A 17514-nucleotide genomic window follows, 5' to 3' on the forward strand; every position below is an offset into this window, starting at 1 on the left:
GAAAGAGAGCAACAAGAAAACCCCAGAGTGAGCAGAAGGAAGGAGATAATAAAGATTAGAGCAGAAATAAATGACATAGAGACCAACAAAAACAATACATAAAATCAATGAAACCAAGAGCTGGTTCTTTGAAAGGATAAACAAGATTGACAAACCTCTAGCCAGGCTCACCAAGAAGCAAAGAGAGAGGACCCAAATAAACCAAATCAGAAACTATAGAGGCAAAATAACAACAGACCCCACAGAAATACAAATGATTGTTAAACAATACTACGGACAGCTCTACTCCAACAAACTAGACAACCTGGAGGAAATGGACAAATTCCTAGAAAAATACAACATTCCAAAACTCCATCAGGAAGAATCTAAAAATCTCAATAGACCAATAACTATGGAAGAAATTGAAGCAGTCATCAAAAAGCTTCCAGCAAACAAAAGCCCAGGACCAGACGGCTTAACAGGGGAAGAAAAAAGTCACACAAGCCCAGAGAGTCCCAAACAAGGTGGGGAAGAAAAAAGTCACACAAGTCCTCCATCTGATTTATGCACTCTAGGAACCTTATTCTGAAACATTCAAGGAAGAACTAAAACCTATCTTCCTCAGACTACTACAAAAAATTCAAGAGGAAGGAACACTTCCAAGCTCATTCTATGAAGCCAGCATCACCCTAATACCAAAACCAGGTAAAGACAACACAATGAAAGAGAATTACAGGCCAATATCCCTCATGAACATAGATGCCAAAATCCTCAACAAAATCTTAGCAAATCAGATCCAGCAGTACATCAGAAAGATCATACACCATGACCAAGTAGGATTTATCCCAGGGATGCAAGGATGGTACAATATCTGCAAATCAATAAACGTGATACATCACATAAACAAATTGAAAGAAAAAAACCACATGGACATATCAATTGATGCAGAAAAAGCATTTGACAAAATCCAACACCCATTTTTGATAAAAACTCTCAGCAAGGTGGGAGTAGAAGGATCATACCTCAACATAATAAAAGCCATATATGACAGGCCCACAGCCAACATCATACTCAATGGACAAAAACTAAAACCATTTCCCCTAAGAACAGGAACAAGACAGGGATGCCCACTCTCACCACTCCTGTTCAACATAGTCCTGGAAGTATTAGCCATTGCAATTAGACAAGAAGAAGAAATAAAAGGCATCCAAATTGGAAAAGAGGAAGTAAAACTGCCCTTATTTGCAGACGACCTGATATTATACATACAAAACCCTAGAGACTCCATCAAAAAACTACTAGACTTCATACATGAATTTGGCAATGTAGCAGGATACAAAATTAACCCCAAGAAATATGAGAAATATGAGGCATTTCTATACACCAATAGTGAACTTTCAGAAAGAGAGATTATAAAAACAATCCCATTTATCATCGCACCAAAAAAATTAAGCTAACTAGGAATAAACTTAACTAAAGAGGTAAAAGACCTCTACTCAGAAAACTACAGGACGTTGAAAAAAGAGATAGAGGAAGACATAAACAGATGGAAGAACATACCATGTTCTTGGATTGGTAGAATCAGCATCATTAAAATGTCCATACTACCCAAAGCAATCTATAAATTCAACGCACTTCCCATTAAAATACCAACGACATACTTCACAGATCTAGAACAAACTCTCCAAAAATTCATCTGGAATAAAAAAAGACTCCGAATAGCTGCAGCAATCCTGAGAAAGAACAAAGTAGGTGGGATCTCAATACCAGATATCAATCTGTATTACACAGCCACTGTTCTCAAAACTGCCTGGTACTGGCACAAGAACAGACATATAGATCAGTGGAATAGAATAGAGAGCCCAGAAATCGGCCCAAACCGATATGCTCAATTAATATTTGACAAAGGAGGCAAGAACATACAATGGAGCCAAGATAGTCTCTTCAATAAATGGTGTTGGGAAAATTGGACAGATCTATGCAAGAAAATGAAACTAGACCACCAACTTACACCATACACAAAAATAAACTCAAAATGGATAAAGGACTTAAATGTACGACAGGAAACCATAAAAATTCTAGAAGAATCCAAAGGCAACAAAATCTCAGACATATGCCAAAGCAATCTCTTCACTGATACAGCCCCTAGGGCACTTGAAACTAAAGAGAAAATGAACAAATGGGACTACATCAAAATAAAAAGCTTCTGCACAGCAAAAGAAACCATCAACAAAACAACAAGAAAGACCACTGTGTGAGAAAACATATTTGCCAATGTCATATCTGATAGGGGCCTAATCTCCAAAAATTATAGGGAACTCATACAACTTAACAAAAGGAAGATAAACAATCCAATCAAAAAATGGGCAGAGGACCTAAATAGACACCTTTCAAAAGAGGACATTCAGAAAGCCAAGAGACATATGAAAACATGCTCAAAGTCATTAATCATCTGAGAGATGCAAATCAAAACAACAATGAGGTACCATCTCACACCTGTCAGAATGGCTATCATCAACAAATCAACAAAGGACAAGTGCTGGAGAGGATGTGGAGAAAAAGGAACACTCGTACATTGCTGGTGGGAATGCAGACTGGTGCAGCCACTATGGAAGACAGTATGGAGTTTCCTCAAAAAAACTAAAAATGGAACTCCCATTTGACCCTGTGATCTCACTTCTAGGAATATATCCCAAGAAACCAGAAACACCAATCAGAAAGGATATGTGCACCCATATGTTCATAGCAGCACAATTCACCATAGCTAAAATCTGGAAACAGCCTAAGTGCCCATCAGTAGATGAATGGATTAGAAAACTGTGGTACATCTACACAATGGAATACTATGCTGCTTTAAAAAAGAAGGAACTCTCACCATTTGCAACGGCATGTATGGAACTGGAAAGCATTATGCTAAGTGAAATAAGCCAGTCAATGAAGGAAAAATACCACATGATTTCACTCATTCATGGATAATAGAGACCATTATAAACTTTTGAACAATAATAGATACAGAGGCAGAGCTGCCTCAAACAGATTGTCAAACTGCAGCGGGAAGGCCGGGGAGGGTTGGGGGGCAGCAGGGAGGGGGGTAAGAGATCAACTGAAAGACTTGTATGCATGCATATAAGCATAACCAATGGACATAAGACACTGGGGGGTAGGGGAGGCCAGGGGATTGTCAAGAGCGGGGGGGGGGGGGGCGGAAAGGACACATATGTAACACCCTTTGTAATACTTTAAGCAATAAAAAAAAATAAAAAAATAAAAAAACAAAAGAAGCAAAAAAATAAAAAAATAAAAAAAATATAAAAATCAATGGAAAAAAATCCTTGAGTGAGGATTAGTGTGCGCACGCGCACACCACATACACACACACACACACACACACACACACATTATTGAAGCTGACTAAAGGGGAGGATGAGATTCTCTCTACTTGGTATGTGTCAGAGACAGCAGGAGCCTGCTCAGCACTGCTGCTCTGAGTCCATGTGCTCTCATTTCTTCCTGACTGCACCAGGGCAGGTCCTGCTCGAACCCTACTCACCACACTAACTGTTGGGAACTTAGTCCAAGTTCCTCCTTTGTCCTCTGCTCACTAGCCACAGGTGGTGGGTCTGAGTCCCCCTGCCTGGGCTGGACCTCCTAGGACGCTGGGTTTCAGACGGAGAAGCCATGAGAGGCTGTGGGTGTATAAGGATGAGTCTTTATTGAAGAAGCCAGTGGCCACATCACCATCCGACAGAACAGTCCTCACAGCAATCCCATATAGGCGGCCGAACACCGGCTGGTGAGCACATATCTTTCCTGCACAGTAGTAGAGTCTCTGTACCCACAGCTATTATCTGAGCAGCCGCACACTGCCCCAGACTCACCGCCTTACATTGTAGCAGCACCTGAGCTCCAGCTGAGGAGCTGCTCCTGTCTCCCTGCCCAGCACACTGGCGGGGTAACCTGGCAGCTGTATCTGAGCTCCCTGTGAGCTCTTACCCTCCCATCGGGCAGTGCCAGCTCTCAGCTCCGTCCCAGCTCTCCTCTCTGCTGCACATGTAGGAGCTACATTCTCTGTGCCTACCACCTCTCTTCTCTGAGTTCTCTTGCCTCTGCTGTGCCCGGCTGCTCTCCCTAGCACAGTGATGGTGAACCTTTTGAGCTCAGCGTGTCAGCATTTTGAAAAACCCTAACTTAACTCTGGTGCCGTGTCACATATAGAAATTTTTTGATATTTGCAACCACAGTAAAACAAAGACTTATATTTTACATATTTATTTTATATATTTAAAAGCCATTTAACAAAGAAAAATCAACCAAAAAAATGAGTTCGCGTGTCACCTCTGACACGCGTGTCATAGGTTCGCCATCACTGCTCTAGCAGCTCCTGGTCGGTAGCCTGTACATTACTCCAGAGACAAAGAAGGTTAGCTGCCAACAGTGACATCAATCATTTGAGTTACAGAAGGGCACAGAGTATCGTGTGTCCTTGCACCCACTCATGGTGTCTTGGCCTTGGGCACCCCGATGAGGCTCATGCTCAGAGCAGCCTTGAAGATCCTAGTGTACTGACAACAAGGCCTCAGTGCTCCCATTGGCCTTGACTATCCAGGGACCCTGGTGTGGTTCCCACAGAATGACTGAAAATTTCCATTAAAAATGGTTTTTTCTTCTAATGCTTAGAAAAAAATAAGTGAGAACTTGAAGAAATGAGGGAATTACTCTAAATTACTCTAAATATGAAAGCAGTCTTCAGTTTTTAAAAATTTGTTTCAACCAACATTGATTTTCCAAATAGTCCAGGTCATGGGTGGGCCCAGCAGCTATAGCCAGACGCTGGGTCTCCCCCAGAGGGCTGGCAGCCGATGGAAACATTGCCTATCCTGCCCGGCTCATCGCTTCTTTTCATGGGAGATGTTAATCAGGGAAGGCTAATGGGGGCCGTGGTACTTGAGACGGGCCCAGGAGGATGAGAAGGGATGGGTAAGGAGGGTGGGAGGGGGAAAACATTGGTGGGGATGTCACAGGGGCCAGCTCCTGCTACAGCCTCCAGACCACTTCCCTGTGCCAGTGGGAGACGCTGTGTGGTTAAACCCTGGCCTTTACTGCTGGGCTCCCGGGAGGGACGGTGAGCTGTGTCTGGGAAGGGTAAGGGTTGTATTGCCATTTGTGTGACAGATGTTTGCCGCCTCAGCACTGAGATCTTAGCCAGGGACACAGGGCTGAAAAAAAATTAGCCTGTGGCTCACAATCTCCTGGGACTAGGTGAGCATCAGGGAGTGTGGCTCACGCCTTGAAAAAAAGAGAGAGAGTCATGTGACTTTATACAGCTCCCCTTCTCCTGGCTGTTCTCAGGTTCTGCCTCCACTGCCCCCTGTGCCACCTCCACTGCCCCCTGCACCTGCCTCCACTGTCCCCTGTACCTGCCTCCACTGCCCACTGCGCCGCCTCCACTGCCCCCTGCACCTGCCTCCACTGCCCCCTGCACCTGCCTCCACTGCCCCTGTGCCGCCCCCACTGCCCCTGTGCAGCCCACACTGCCCCTGTGCTGCCTCCACTGCCCCTGTGCAGCCCCCACTGCCCCTGTGCCGCCCCCACTGCCCCTGTGCAGCCCCCACTGCCCCTGTGCCGCCCCCACTGCCCCTGTGCCGCCCCCACTGCCCCTGTGCAGCCCCCACTGCCCCTGTGCTGCCTCCATTGCCCCCTGTGCTGCCTCCACTGTCCCTGCACCTGCCTCCACTGCCCCCTGTGCTGCCTCCACTGCCCCTGTGCTGCCTCCACTGCCCCTGCACCTGCCTCCACTGCCCCCTGTGCTGCCTCCACTGCCCCTGCACCTGCCTCCACTGCCCCCTGTGCTGCCTCCACTGCCCCCTGTGCTGCCTCCACTGCCCCTGCACCTGCCTCCACTGCCCCCTGTGCTGCCTCCACTGCCCCTGCACCTGCCTCCACTGCCCCCTGTGCTGCCTCCACTGCCCCTGCACCTGCCTCCACTGCCCCCTGTGCTGCCTCCACTGCCCCTGCACCTGCCTCCACTGCCCCTGTGCTGCCTCCACTGCCCCCTGTGCTGCCTCCACTGCCCCCTGTGCTGCCTCCACTGCCCCTGCACCTGCCTCCACTGCCCCCTGTGCTGCCTCCACTGCCCCTGCACCTGCCTCCACTGCCCCCTGTGCTGCCTCCACTGCCCCTGCACCTGCCTCCACTGCCCCCTGTGCTGCCTCCACTGCCCCTGCACCTGCCTCCACTGCCCCCTGTGCTGCCTCCACTGCCCCTGCACCTGCCTCCACTGCCCCCTGTGCTGCCTCCACTGCCCCTGCACCTGCCTCCACTGCCCCCTGTGCTGCCTCCACTGCCCCTGCACCTGCCTCCACTGCCCCCTGTGCTGCCTCCACTGCCCCTGTGTTGCCTCCACTGCCCCTGTGCTGCCTCTACTTCCCCTGCACCTGCCTCCACTGCCCCTGTGCTGCCTCCACTGCCCCCTGCACCTGACTCCACTGCCCGCTGCGCTGCAATGCTGAGGAAGTCATTGTCATTCTCTGGCTTCGGTTTCCTCTCCTGTAAAAGGGTAGAATGTTACCTTCTTTAATAGGACAACACACGTGAAATGTCCCATGTGAATGTTGCACGCAGACATGTCAATGTTACAGGGTGATGTATGTGGAAAGAGTAACATGTATGAATTTCCAGACTCCACATGCAATGCAGTGATCAATGGGATAGGACAAGGCTCCGTGGGCATCGGTGCCATGAAAAGAAGAGCAGTGTCTCCTTATTCATCGCACCAAGTTCAGGGCCAGGAACACAGTGGCGCTCAATAAACGCTTGCTGAGTAAATGGGCCCGGCCAAGCGGGGCTGGGAGCCCCCGTTCCACACCCGGCCTGGCTTCCAGCCGCTCCTCCCTCTCCTCCTTCCTCCCCCGTAGGTGCATTCTGCGGACCCGCGCCAGGTCCCTGCGGGGGGCACCTGGGGCCACCCCCCCACAGCCGCAGGGGCCCTGCGCCGCCCAGACAGGGGCACCGAGGGCGGGCGAGCAGCGCGGCGCCCAGGACAACCACGCGGTGCCCGGCGCTCCCGCTCCTCCGCCCGCCCCGCCCGAGCCGCTGCCCCAGACAAGGCCCCACACGCCCGGCCCTGGGGGTCCCCAGGTACCGGGCGCCCGGGAGGAGGTTGCCCACCACCTGCTCCTCCCTGCACCGCCTGGGGCGCTAGTGGAGGGTGAACCCCGTTTCCTTGGGGCCGTCTGCCTGGCACCCGCAGGCCCAGGTGGGCGTCGCCCCGAGGGGAGGGCGGGCAGGGCCGGGATGGGCTGGACGTGCAGGGAGTGACGGCGGGGCTCGGGCCAGGAGGTTGAGGCCGCGCCTCCTGGGGTTCCTCCCTCCCCCCCCCCTCCCAGCTAACCCGGTATCCTCCGGGCGCTGGAGACTCTCCCGGGGGGCCCCCTTCCCTCTTACCAGACGGGGGCGACTTAGATCCTGGAGCCAAAAGCCGGTCCCGCCCCCACTAGCCACATGGTTTGGGGCAAGTTGTTTGGATTCTCTCCGCCTCCATTTCCTCATCAATGAGACGGAGACTGACAGGCAGCGCCCTTAGTGTCGCCTGTTCTGTCGCGGGGAGAACACGACTCGGTGCAGGGAGCATCCTCACTGTCCCGGAGAGGCGACTGGAATAAACCTGTTAAACCTCAAGCCAATAAAGTGTGATCAAAATGACAGGGAAAAGTCCACATTTCAGTTAATTGAGTGTTTCTAATCATTTAGACTAAATCATTTAGACTCGAACGACCCTTTCACAGGCGTCGTCTAAGACCATCGGAAAACACATATATAATTACATATTGTTTTTGTAATTAATCACTATGCTTTAATTATGTTCAATTTGTAACAATGAAAACACATCCTGCATATCAGATATTTACATTACGATTCATAACAGTAGCAAAATTAGTTATGAAGTAGCAACGAAAATAATTTTATGGTTGGGGGGTCACCACAACATGAGGAACTGTATTAAAGGGTCCCGGCATTAGGAAGGTTGAGAACCACTGGTTTAGAGGTTTGTCACCATGGATGCAAATACCGGTGGCTGGTCGATGCCTCAGGTTGCACCCCGATGTTTCCAGTGTCTTCTGGACTTCACCACCCGCCTTGGGAGTCCATCCTGCCCTCAGGTGGCATTGAAGGTGGTTCCAGCCCAGAGCTCCAGGAAAGGAGGCCCATGTGGGTGCATCTGTGGGGCCACCAGCCCCTCCCTGGGTCCTAGTTTACAGCTTCAGCCAATGGGGTCTGCTCAGCAAGTGGGGCAGGGTCTCTCCCATCACATCCAGGACCCCCTAGCCTGGCCTGGGGCTAGGAATTAGGGGGGAGGGAGAAGACTTATTTAAATATATTCTCAGCGCCCCCCCCCCCCTCGACTCACTGAACCCAATCCTCCAGGGTGGGGGCCTGGAAATCTTATTTCAAACAAGCACCCCTGTGAGCCTGCTCAGGCACATGTAGGAAATCCGTAATGGATAATCTTCAGAATTAGTCCTAGTCAGGGATTTTGATGATTTAAAAATACACAGTATAGGTTTTGTATCTAGAAGACCTTCAAAAATCATATTTATTCATATAATTCTCTATTTATACAATATTAGAGGCCCCATGCACAAAATCCGTGCAGGGGGCAGGGAGGTATCCCTCAGCCTGGCCTGCGCCCTCTGGCAATCCGGGACCCCTCGGGTAGGGTCCCTAGCTGCCCTGTCCCCGCTGCTGTCACTGCTTGCCGTTTGTGCAGCGCTGCCCCCCCCCACCCCCCTGCCACCTGTCCCCTTTCTCTGTGGGCGACAGGTGTGGGGTGCAATCACTTGACTGGCCTGGGCCTCCCTCTGTGGGGCAATCGATCTCAGGGCCTCCAGATCAATCTCCCCTCAGAGGGAGGCCCTGCCCACCCACCACAGTGCAGCCAGCCGGGTGGCCTCACCTACCCAGCCAGGGGTCCACAATTGCAGAGCCCCCCCCCCCCAAATTGATTACCCCATGGGCCAGTGGCCTGGGCCTCCCTCTTTGGGCCAATTGATCACGGAGCCCCCCATCGATCGCCCCGCAGAGGGTGGCCTGGGCCTCCTCTGTGGGGTGATCATGGAGTGATGGCAGGCCCCCAACCAATCGCATTGCACCCTCCTTGGCTGGCCTGGCGCCAGTGCGTGTTATAGCGCAGTCGTCCAGAAGGTCGTTCTGCTGTTAGACTGTTCAGTCGATTTGCATATTATGCTTTTATTATTATAGATGTTGTCAACTCCAATATATCTATCTCTTAGAGATCTGTATGCAAACATTTAAAACAATACCGACAGGCCCACTTCCTTCTTGTGGTGTGTGCAGTTCAGGCCTCTCCCAATCTTCCCTGCCCCCAGGTTAGAGCCTCTCTACTGAGGATAGGGTGGCTGCAGACCTCCCCTCCTCCCAGACACATCAAGAGGGCGCATGTGGCTCACCATCAATTTCCCTCCACATGCTCAGGGGCTCCGTCCATGTAATGCTTGGCAAAGGGCTGGCTTGTGCCAGGCATCGTAGGGTTACACTTTGTCCCACCTTGATGGTGACACTGACACTGGCGATTGAGATGTGGGGCTCATGCAGGTGCTGAGCTCAGTTTCATGGAAAAACTGCCCCACCTTGGAGAGAGGGCCTTGGCAATCAGGTAGGCACTCACCAAGACCGCTGGGAGGCAGTGGACTTTACAACCTGGACTAGTCCCCTTAAGCGACAGTTGCCAGCCAGGGTGTATTTTGCAGAGCCAGCCCCATGCCGGAGAGACTCTGGGCCCCACATCCAGCAAGCTGGCAGGGCTGGTAGGTAGGCCAGTTCAAGAAGACACTCCTGGATACCACTGCCAGCTATTGGAAGACAGGTCAAGGTAGACCAGGTGGGCCAATAACTAAAGAGCCAGCCCAGGGTGCATGTCAGTCCTGTTGTGCATGAGACCCAAGACCCTTGGGCCCAGGGTGGCACGGAACACTGTCCATGGTACTGAACAGAGTCTGTTTCCCTCCAGTCTCAGCTCGTTCACTTCTGACTCCAAGACTCCCCGGTGGACCACAGCAACGTTGTTAAATTAGCCCAAGTTATTCCATGGTGCTCGTGCTGACGAAGGACCCTCAGGCCAGCTCGAACAAGGACGCATGTTCAATCCTCATGTGCCTGGACTCTTCAGGGAGGTTCCTGGGATCTCTCCCAAGGAGCTGGGCATGCACTGCAGAGTCCGCATGAGAAACAGACCAGCTTTAAGGTGAACATCAGGGAACTGGGACCAGGCGGATCCTGGCATTAGGTGTGTGAATTAGAAGAAATATTATTCACTTGAAATAAAAGAGTTAGACCTATTTTGGTAAAAGTTCACAGCTCATCAAAGTTCAGTGCCAACTAGAATGGGTCTCCTAGAGATTTTGCTGATTTCCTGAAAATTCTAGGCCCACTCCCACTCCAAGGTATCCCCAGAGGAGCCCCGTCCCCCACAGCCCTCGGCTTCTGGCCAGCACAGCACACCTGCCAAACGTCTCCTCTGTGCTGTCCTGGCACACAGGAGGGCTGAGCTGCATGAGAGTCCAGAAGGACCAGAACTAGCAGTGAACGGAAGCCATATTCCTCTGTAAGGAATTACCTTGGGAATTTTGAATAAGACAGTCCCAGCTTCCGAGGGGCAAATCCTATTATTGGTGACCCTTGGCAATGTAGGTCAGCACAGCCATTGAAAAGACTCTGGACACAATAAGTCTATTGTGGCCCCAACCACAAGCTCAGTAAGAACCTGGTCAGGGAACTAAGGCCAGAAAGCTCACCCTTTGTTTGGGTCTTGAATTCGAAGGCAAACTCCAGGCCAGATGTCCAATTCTGTTCTGATACTGCCTTCCCTCCACTTCTTGCAAAAAGATCTGAGACCCCAGCAGGTGCGCTGTGCTGGAGCGATGCCTCAGGCTTTAAGGAGTGAGCTTTCTTTCAGAATGAGTGGGAGTGGGAGGAGGCCAAGAACTCTGAGCATCATGGATCAGGTGATTTGGCTAAAACTCATCCAGCCCGGCCAGTGTGGCTCAGTGGTTGAGCGTTGGCCTATGAACTAGGAGGTCATGGTTCGATTCCTGTCAGGGCCCCTTCTCCAGGTGGCAGACTCAATCCCCAGTGTGGGGCGTGCAGGAGGCTGCCCATCAGTGATTCTCATCATTGATGTTTCTCTCTCTCTCCCTCTCCCTTCCTCTCTGAAATCAATAAAAATATTTTTTAAAACTCATCTAATACTTTATCAATCACAATTGGTTCCTGAAACCTAGAATTTCCAACCATCCTCTAAAAATGAATACAGGTGATGGGTGACAAGTAATCCTGTGACCACGCCCCGCCCCTGAAAGGTTCCCTCCCACACCTGGCTTGGCTGAGTCCTGCCTCCACTGCACACAGCTGCCTCTGCCCATGGCGACCAGGGTCAGGGAAGCATTGTGGTGCGGAAGGCAGACCAGACCACAGGCTGTGTTTTCTGATCAAACTAAAACGTGTGTGTTTTAATCTTGGATCTCACAACTTCTCCTGAATGCTATGTATTTCCCATAATAAGAAGGAAAGGCCTACATTTAAAGTGATACATATGTGATTCTTGGGTACTTGCTCTGCCACCCATCACTCAGTCAACAAATATTTATTGGTCATCTGCTCCAAACTACACACCTGCTGGGGCAGGGACGCAGTGGTGAGCAGCCCTGTGCAGACGCTGCCCCATGGCCTTCTTTCCAGCTCAGCCTCCCGTCACAACGCCTTGGGAAAGTCCTTTAACCTCTGTGAGCCTCGATCTTTCCTCTGCAAAGTGAGGGAATTAATACACATTCATAGTGCTTCTAGGCAACTCTGCGATTATGTAGAATAGAGTACCCAGAATGCAGCACTCCATCACCTGTGTTGTGTGTTCACCACCCTTGAGTAATAAATTTCAGTTCCCCTCCCACACCAACAGACTCTCCTTCCCTGTTACCTGGGGCACTTCCTGATGAATATTGAGGTCCCATGGTTCCCCTAGGACTCAGGACACACACACAGCTCCCTGCCAATGCCTCAGTGAGCAGCCAGTGAGGGGAGCAGTGGGTCCTTACTAAGCTGCTTCCACCCCAGCTTTCCATCCAAGCAGACACACCTGCCGGGTTCACAGTCTAACCCTGTGAGCTGCTAGGTCTCCAAGTCCCTCATGAGGTAAGAATTAAAGCAGGATGTGCTGTGGGCACAGAGCTGGGGTGAATGGACCCCTCCAGGAGTGAGTGGGTACTCACTGGCCAGGAGTGTGTGCAGAAGTCATTCCTGCCGAATGTGCCCCAGGCAGGGACTGAGGTGGTGCGGGCAGCGGCACGGGCAGTGTGACCCGACAAGGACAACACTGATGGGCGACTCGCATTCCAGAGCCCCCACCAGGTTGGCCAAGGTTTTGTCAGGTTTGCTTCCTGGAAAAAAATGTGTTTTACTCTGTGGGTATCAGAAACCACTATGAATTCTGTTCTCACCCCAAAATATAAGGGCCTAAAGAGCTCTCCACCCCCACAATTTTTTCTCTGTTCATCCCGTATTAGTCTCTTCAAATGAGTCTAGCTCAGCACACCCGCTGGTGAGAAATGTCTGGAACCACTGGCACTTCCGCTTTCTCCTCTGCTGGCCCCTCGCCCTCCGCAGGGCCTCGGAGGAGCTGTGTTGTCAGTTAAGGCAGGAGACTAGGACAAGGAAAGTTACTTGGGTTATATTATTTTTCTTAAATAACGAGTGGTTAAGTGGTGTCTCTAAACTCAATAGATTCAACAACAAAGGGAAGGAGTCTGAGTACCTTAGTCCCCACCTCTCTCCCTGCAAGATGCCTTTAGGAATTGGGCTCTTATCATGGTAGAGACAGAGTATAAGAAAGAACTTACTCCGTGTTTATGAAATAATTAGATAGAAATGGCTTCTGGGTATCAGCTCCCTGGCTTGTCTTAATAGAATATTAATCAGAAAGTTTCTGATCTAGTCAATTGGCAGGATGTTGGGACATCTTGGACAGAGACTAAGTGACGTGTAAGAAATGACATGCTGCCCTTGATCTCCCTCAAGCTGATGCCCTTCCCTCCCCGACACTGGCCATCGTGTCGGAGATGGTACCCAGGCTCTGTGGTGTGCCTGTGCCTGGATGGACCCACAGAAGACTATGTTCCCAACGCCTGAAACAGGGAGGTTATGGGACTAATATTCTTGCTGATGAAATGTTAGAGCAAATAATGTTAAAAGCCCCAACATGCTCCTCCAGTTTCTCCTTTCCCTGTTGCAGCCATAGCTGACATTCCAGGTGGTGGGGTCATCGGCCTGGGCCCCTGCGTGAGTGGGTGGAGCAGAGCCCTCCCCTCGTGCACTTTCCCTCCTGACTTAGGTAGATCTGTGAGAGCAAAAACACATATTTCTATGTTAAACCACTGAAATTTGGGAATTGTTAGCACAGCATAAGCATAACCTATACTGGCTTTTAAAAAGCCCTTGCAATCAAATAAAATATGCTCAAATACTTGTAAGTTGATTTTTTGTCTCTACTGGCTTATATGATAGTCAAAACAAAAATTTTCTGCTCTGACCCTGGCTGGTGCGGCTCAGTTGGTTGGAACGTCGTTCCACACATCAGAGGCTGGTGGGTTCAGTTCCTGGTCAGGGCACACACCTAGGTTGCAGGGTTCGATCCCTTGTCAGGGTGTGTGCAGGAGGCAACTGATTGATGTTTCTTACATTGATGTTTCTCTCTCTCTCTCATCAATAAAAAAAAAATTTCCCAGCTCTAGTTCTCTTAACACACTGCTCTCTGGGTCCCTTGACTGAAAAACTAGTTTTAATAGCCCACATCTACTTCCAGGATAGAATTTCTTTTATTTGCCTCCCATACCCTTCAACTTAGACTGCAATTACAGATAAGTAACATGAGACACAGCTTCTCCTGGGCAAAGGAGAGCATGGCCACACACCACTCAGAAAAGGCATGTCGAGGGGCTGCAATTCCAGCCCTCCAAAGAAGGCAGCGTGCTATGGGACCCTGTGCAGGCGGACTCTCCACATGGGCGGCCAGAACTGCTTTTCACAGGACTCAAAGAACTTCAGGTTTTCAGGAACTGACTCAGACTAACCAGACTCATACACCAAAGGCTAATATATAAACAAGACATCATTTTATTTTTTTACAACAGGAATTTGTTTTTCCCAATTACTTGAATATTCATGAGCACAATCCAGCCTGAGTATCCTCTGTAAGAGCAAATCAAAGAAGACAGAACACATAAGGGGAAGATGGTTACGGGGATTGGGGGCTGACCATCTGGGGGTTATTTTGTCCAGATGACCAAGTTTGAACTCTCTCTTTCTCTCTCTCTCTCTCTCTCTCTCACACACACACACACACACACATATACACACACACATACACACACACACACACAAGTACAATGCTGGATAAATACTAACATACTAAGAAGTGCTTGCTTTTAAGTCCTAGGTGATGGGCAAAAGTTATCTATGTATGGACATTCTGTGTTCACGGGCACCGCTGCTCTCCTGGTTCTGACTCCGGGTTCCAGTGGCACCAAAAATCCACTCATGTAGTGAGCCTACCATGGATTGCATTGCAGAGATCCACACTGAATATAGACCCTCAGCTGGCCAGAAAGTCATCAAAGACTTGGATCCTCCGAGAAAATCCACCACAACCCCTGTAAGTCATTCCGCTCTCGGACTCCAGTGTTCTCATCTGTACAGTCAAGTAGCCCAGCCTCTATAATAAACTGCTGTGAGGGTCAAAGGAGAGAAAACAGGAAAATATGTTGTAAGGTCATATGTTGTAAGGTCTTTTGTAAATGTGAGAGGAAATGAGCTTAGAAATCCCAGCATCACACTGGGTTATACCAAGCGAGTGTTCAACACCACGTGGAGTCTTGCAGGTGATGTTAGTCAGGTAGTTTCCGCGGATCACTTGCCGTCCCAAATCTTCTCAGGTGTTGTTACCCGAAGGTTTTGACACCAAATACCCCGATGCTCATTTGGTGGAGCTCAGAGCTGCAGAGGAGACACACGGAAACTTCTGCGGACGCCCGCACTCAGGCCCTCAGTGAGCTGAGGAGGCTTCCTTTCCAGTGGCCCCTGAGCGACTGGGGACATGGAGATGCCCCCAGGAGCCAAGGTAAGTTTAGGAAGCACCACAGACACTGCTGCACGGGCAGAGTGAGCTGAGCTCGGCCCCTCCAGGCTGACATTCATGAGTAAATGAACACCATTCAAATCTCTAGAACTCACTGAAAATCAATTATTCTCTCCAGGCAGAATGGCGCCCAGAGGAAAAATGTTAGAATCTGTCAATGTCCACAGTGAGGCGTGGTGTGTCTGCGAGTCTGTGTGTGACGGCACAAAAGCGGCTGCTGCACACGGAGGCGTGTGTGAGGCCTCTGTGCGCGTCACCGCCACCACGCCACACAGATGCCAGCAGGAAGGCCTTGACTCTGGGACCCACTGCCAGGCCAACTTCCACGCGGCCACGTCCTGCCTGCGGGTTGTGGGCAACACAGTAGATGAGATCACGGCTCAGCCGATAGTGCTGCCACCATGACTTCCAAGGGAGAACGTCCTCCACCCCTGTAAGTGGGGTTTGGCCATGGCACTGGCTTTGGCAGATGGAATATGGGCAGTGTGCCCGTTCTAAGCCAAGAGTTTGAGAGGCATCACATTCCTCTGATGTCATCTGACCCCCGGGAAAGGAGCCTGCCCCAGGTGGCCACCGGCTCTCCATGTTGGGCCCCAAATAAGACACACGGGGCAGAGCCACCTGCCCCTCCCAGACCTGTGGGCTGTGCAAACGTAAGTGCGCTGCTTGGGGCCTGCGCTGCTGCTTCATTCATGTGCAGCGAATAGGGCCGCACAGGCGTGGGGGCACAGGCCCTTGGACCGGCCTCAGCCGGAGAAGACATGAGAAGTCGTGGGCGAACAGGAGGGTCTTTATTGCTGACAAGGAGCCATTAAACAGAGTAGTTCTTCAAAGTAGCCCACAAAGCAGCCGCACAGACCCGGGCCAGCCACCTGCTGATGGCAACACACTCTTCCAGGAGCTCAGACAACGAGGCTTCTTGCCAAACAGTGACGTCAGCATCCGGGTTGCAGAGGCGCCTGCGCAGTGCATGCAGGGCCATTGCTGAGTCCTGCCTTTGCACCTGCGCGTGGCAACTTGGCCTTGAACCTCTGTTGTCCTCTGATGAGGGTCCCCACAGCAGGTTACTTCATTCCCCTGCTTCTGCTCCAGGAAGATGGGGAGAGAATTGCAGGGGTGTCTTCTGCAAAGATTGTTGTAAGAATTAAATGAGTTAATGCATATAAAGCACTTAGAACACTTCCTAGCACATAGTAAGCGCTTTAATAGGTGTTAGTTCTTGTCGTTGTGTGTAGTGGAGGAGCAGATGAGCACGTGGGGGGAAGGGTCGGAGCAGGTGTGTGGGCGCCGTGCACCAGGGGAGCCTCAGCAGAAGTACTCGTCCACCCGCACGCCCCGCCTGGCGCCCCCAGTCGCAGATTCCAGGCTGGAGCTGGAGCGGGCGGACAGGAGCCCCTCAGCCTCGCCGAGGCTGGGCTGGGGCCGTGGCCCTGAGTCCTCGCGGAGGCTGAGGCTCAGCCCATCCAGGCTGAAGTAGGTGCTGGTGGCCTCGGGGGAGCGCCCGGCACGGCACTGGCGGCAGCGCCTGCGGAGGGCCCCGCAGCCCACGAGCAGCGTGAGGGGCAGCGCGATGACCGCGGCCACGCTGGCCACAACTGCGTTGATGAGCCGCTGCGTGGCCTCGGCGTCCGCCACCTCGTCAGGGGAGAAGACGACGCACTGCTCCTTCCGGGGCGCCAGGCCTCGCGCGCAGACACAGGCCACGTACTTGGTCTCCGGCACCAGCCCCCGGAGGGTGACCCTGGTCCTCCCAGGCGGCACGGCCACCCGTCGCATGGTCCGCTGCCCGAGAACAGCGTACAGGACACTGAGGGCCACGCTGCCGGCCCGGGGCGCCTTCCACACCAGCGTCACACTCTGGTGTGTGTCCCCCACCACCTTGAGCGCCGTCACCGTCCGGGCCTCCTGGGGTCCCGTCGTCCCACCCTCCTCCATGCTGGGCCCTGCAGGCCAGGGTGTGGGGGGCATACGCCTGGCCACCAGCCTGTCGTACGCAGCTGCTTCTGGCCCCTCGCCAGTCCCTGCCCCTGGGGCCTCTGGGCTCCTGCTGCACTCGGTGGAAGCCTGGGGCTCGGTGACGACCAGGGAGGTGAGGGTCTCGGAGGTGCCCAGGAAGTTGCTGGCCTGGCAGATGTAGTCCCCGGCATCGAGGTGGGACACGGCAGGCAAGCCCAGCAGCGCCCAGCTGGTGCCGTCCCTGGAGACCTGCTGGTGCACTGGGGGGAGGGGGAGGCACGGATGAGGAGGGTGCCTGTGCCTTGGCTCCCTCCAAGGGCCACACTCGAAGCCCAGACTGTGTACACGCCACTGAAAGCCTTGTCACCCCAAGAAAA

General features: G+C 51.8%; 2 protein-coding genes across 2 annotated transcripts; both read right to left on the reverse strand.

Moving 5' to 3' along the window:
• Positions 1 to 9423: 9423 nt before the first annotated feature.
• LRIT2 (leucine rich repeat, Ig-like and transmembrane domains 2) lies at positions 9424 to 10279 on the reverse strand. The gene is given in 8 exon segments (XM_070402847.1): positions 9424 to 9584; positions 9587 to 9649; positions 9652 to 9684; positions 9687 to 9725; positions 9728 to 9850; positions 9853 to 10067; positions 10069 to 10174; positions 10177 to 10279. Coding segments are annotated over 8 exon segments (843 nt in total).
• A 6207-nt stretch (positions 10280 to 16486) lies between these two features.
• On the reverse strand, positions 16487 to 17397 carry LRIT1 (leucine rich repeat, Ig-like and transmembrane domains 1; the record flags this gene model as incomplete). The annotated part of the gene is made up of 1 exon (XM_070402848.1): positions 16487 to 17397. A coding segment is annotated over one exon (911 nt), but the record flags the coding sequence as incomplete, so codon positions are not given.
• Positions 17398 to 17514: the final 117 nt, after the last annotated feature.

The sequence above is a fragment of the Myotis yumanensis genome, unplaced genomic scaffold, assembly GCF_028538775.1.
Source record: "Myotis yumanensis isolate MYYU_CA2020_CCGP unplaced genomic scaffold, mMyoYum1.0.hap1 SCAF_37, whole genome shotgun sequence".
In the NCBI taxonomy this organism is placed as follows: domain Eukaryota; kingdom Metazoa; phylum Chordata; class Mammalia; order Chiroptera; family Vespertilionidae; genus Myotis; species Myotis yumanensis.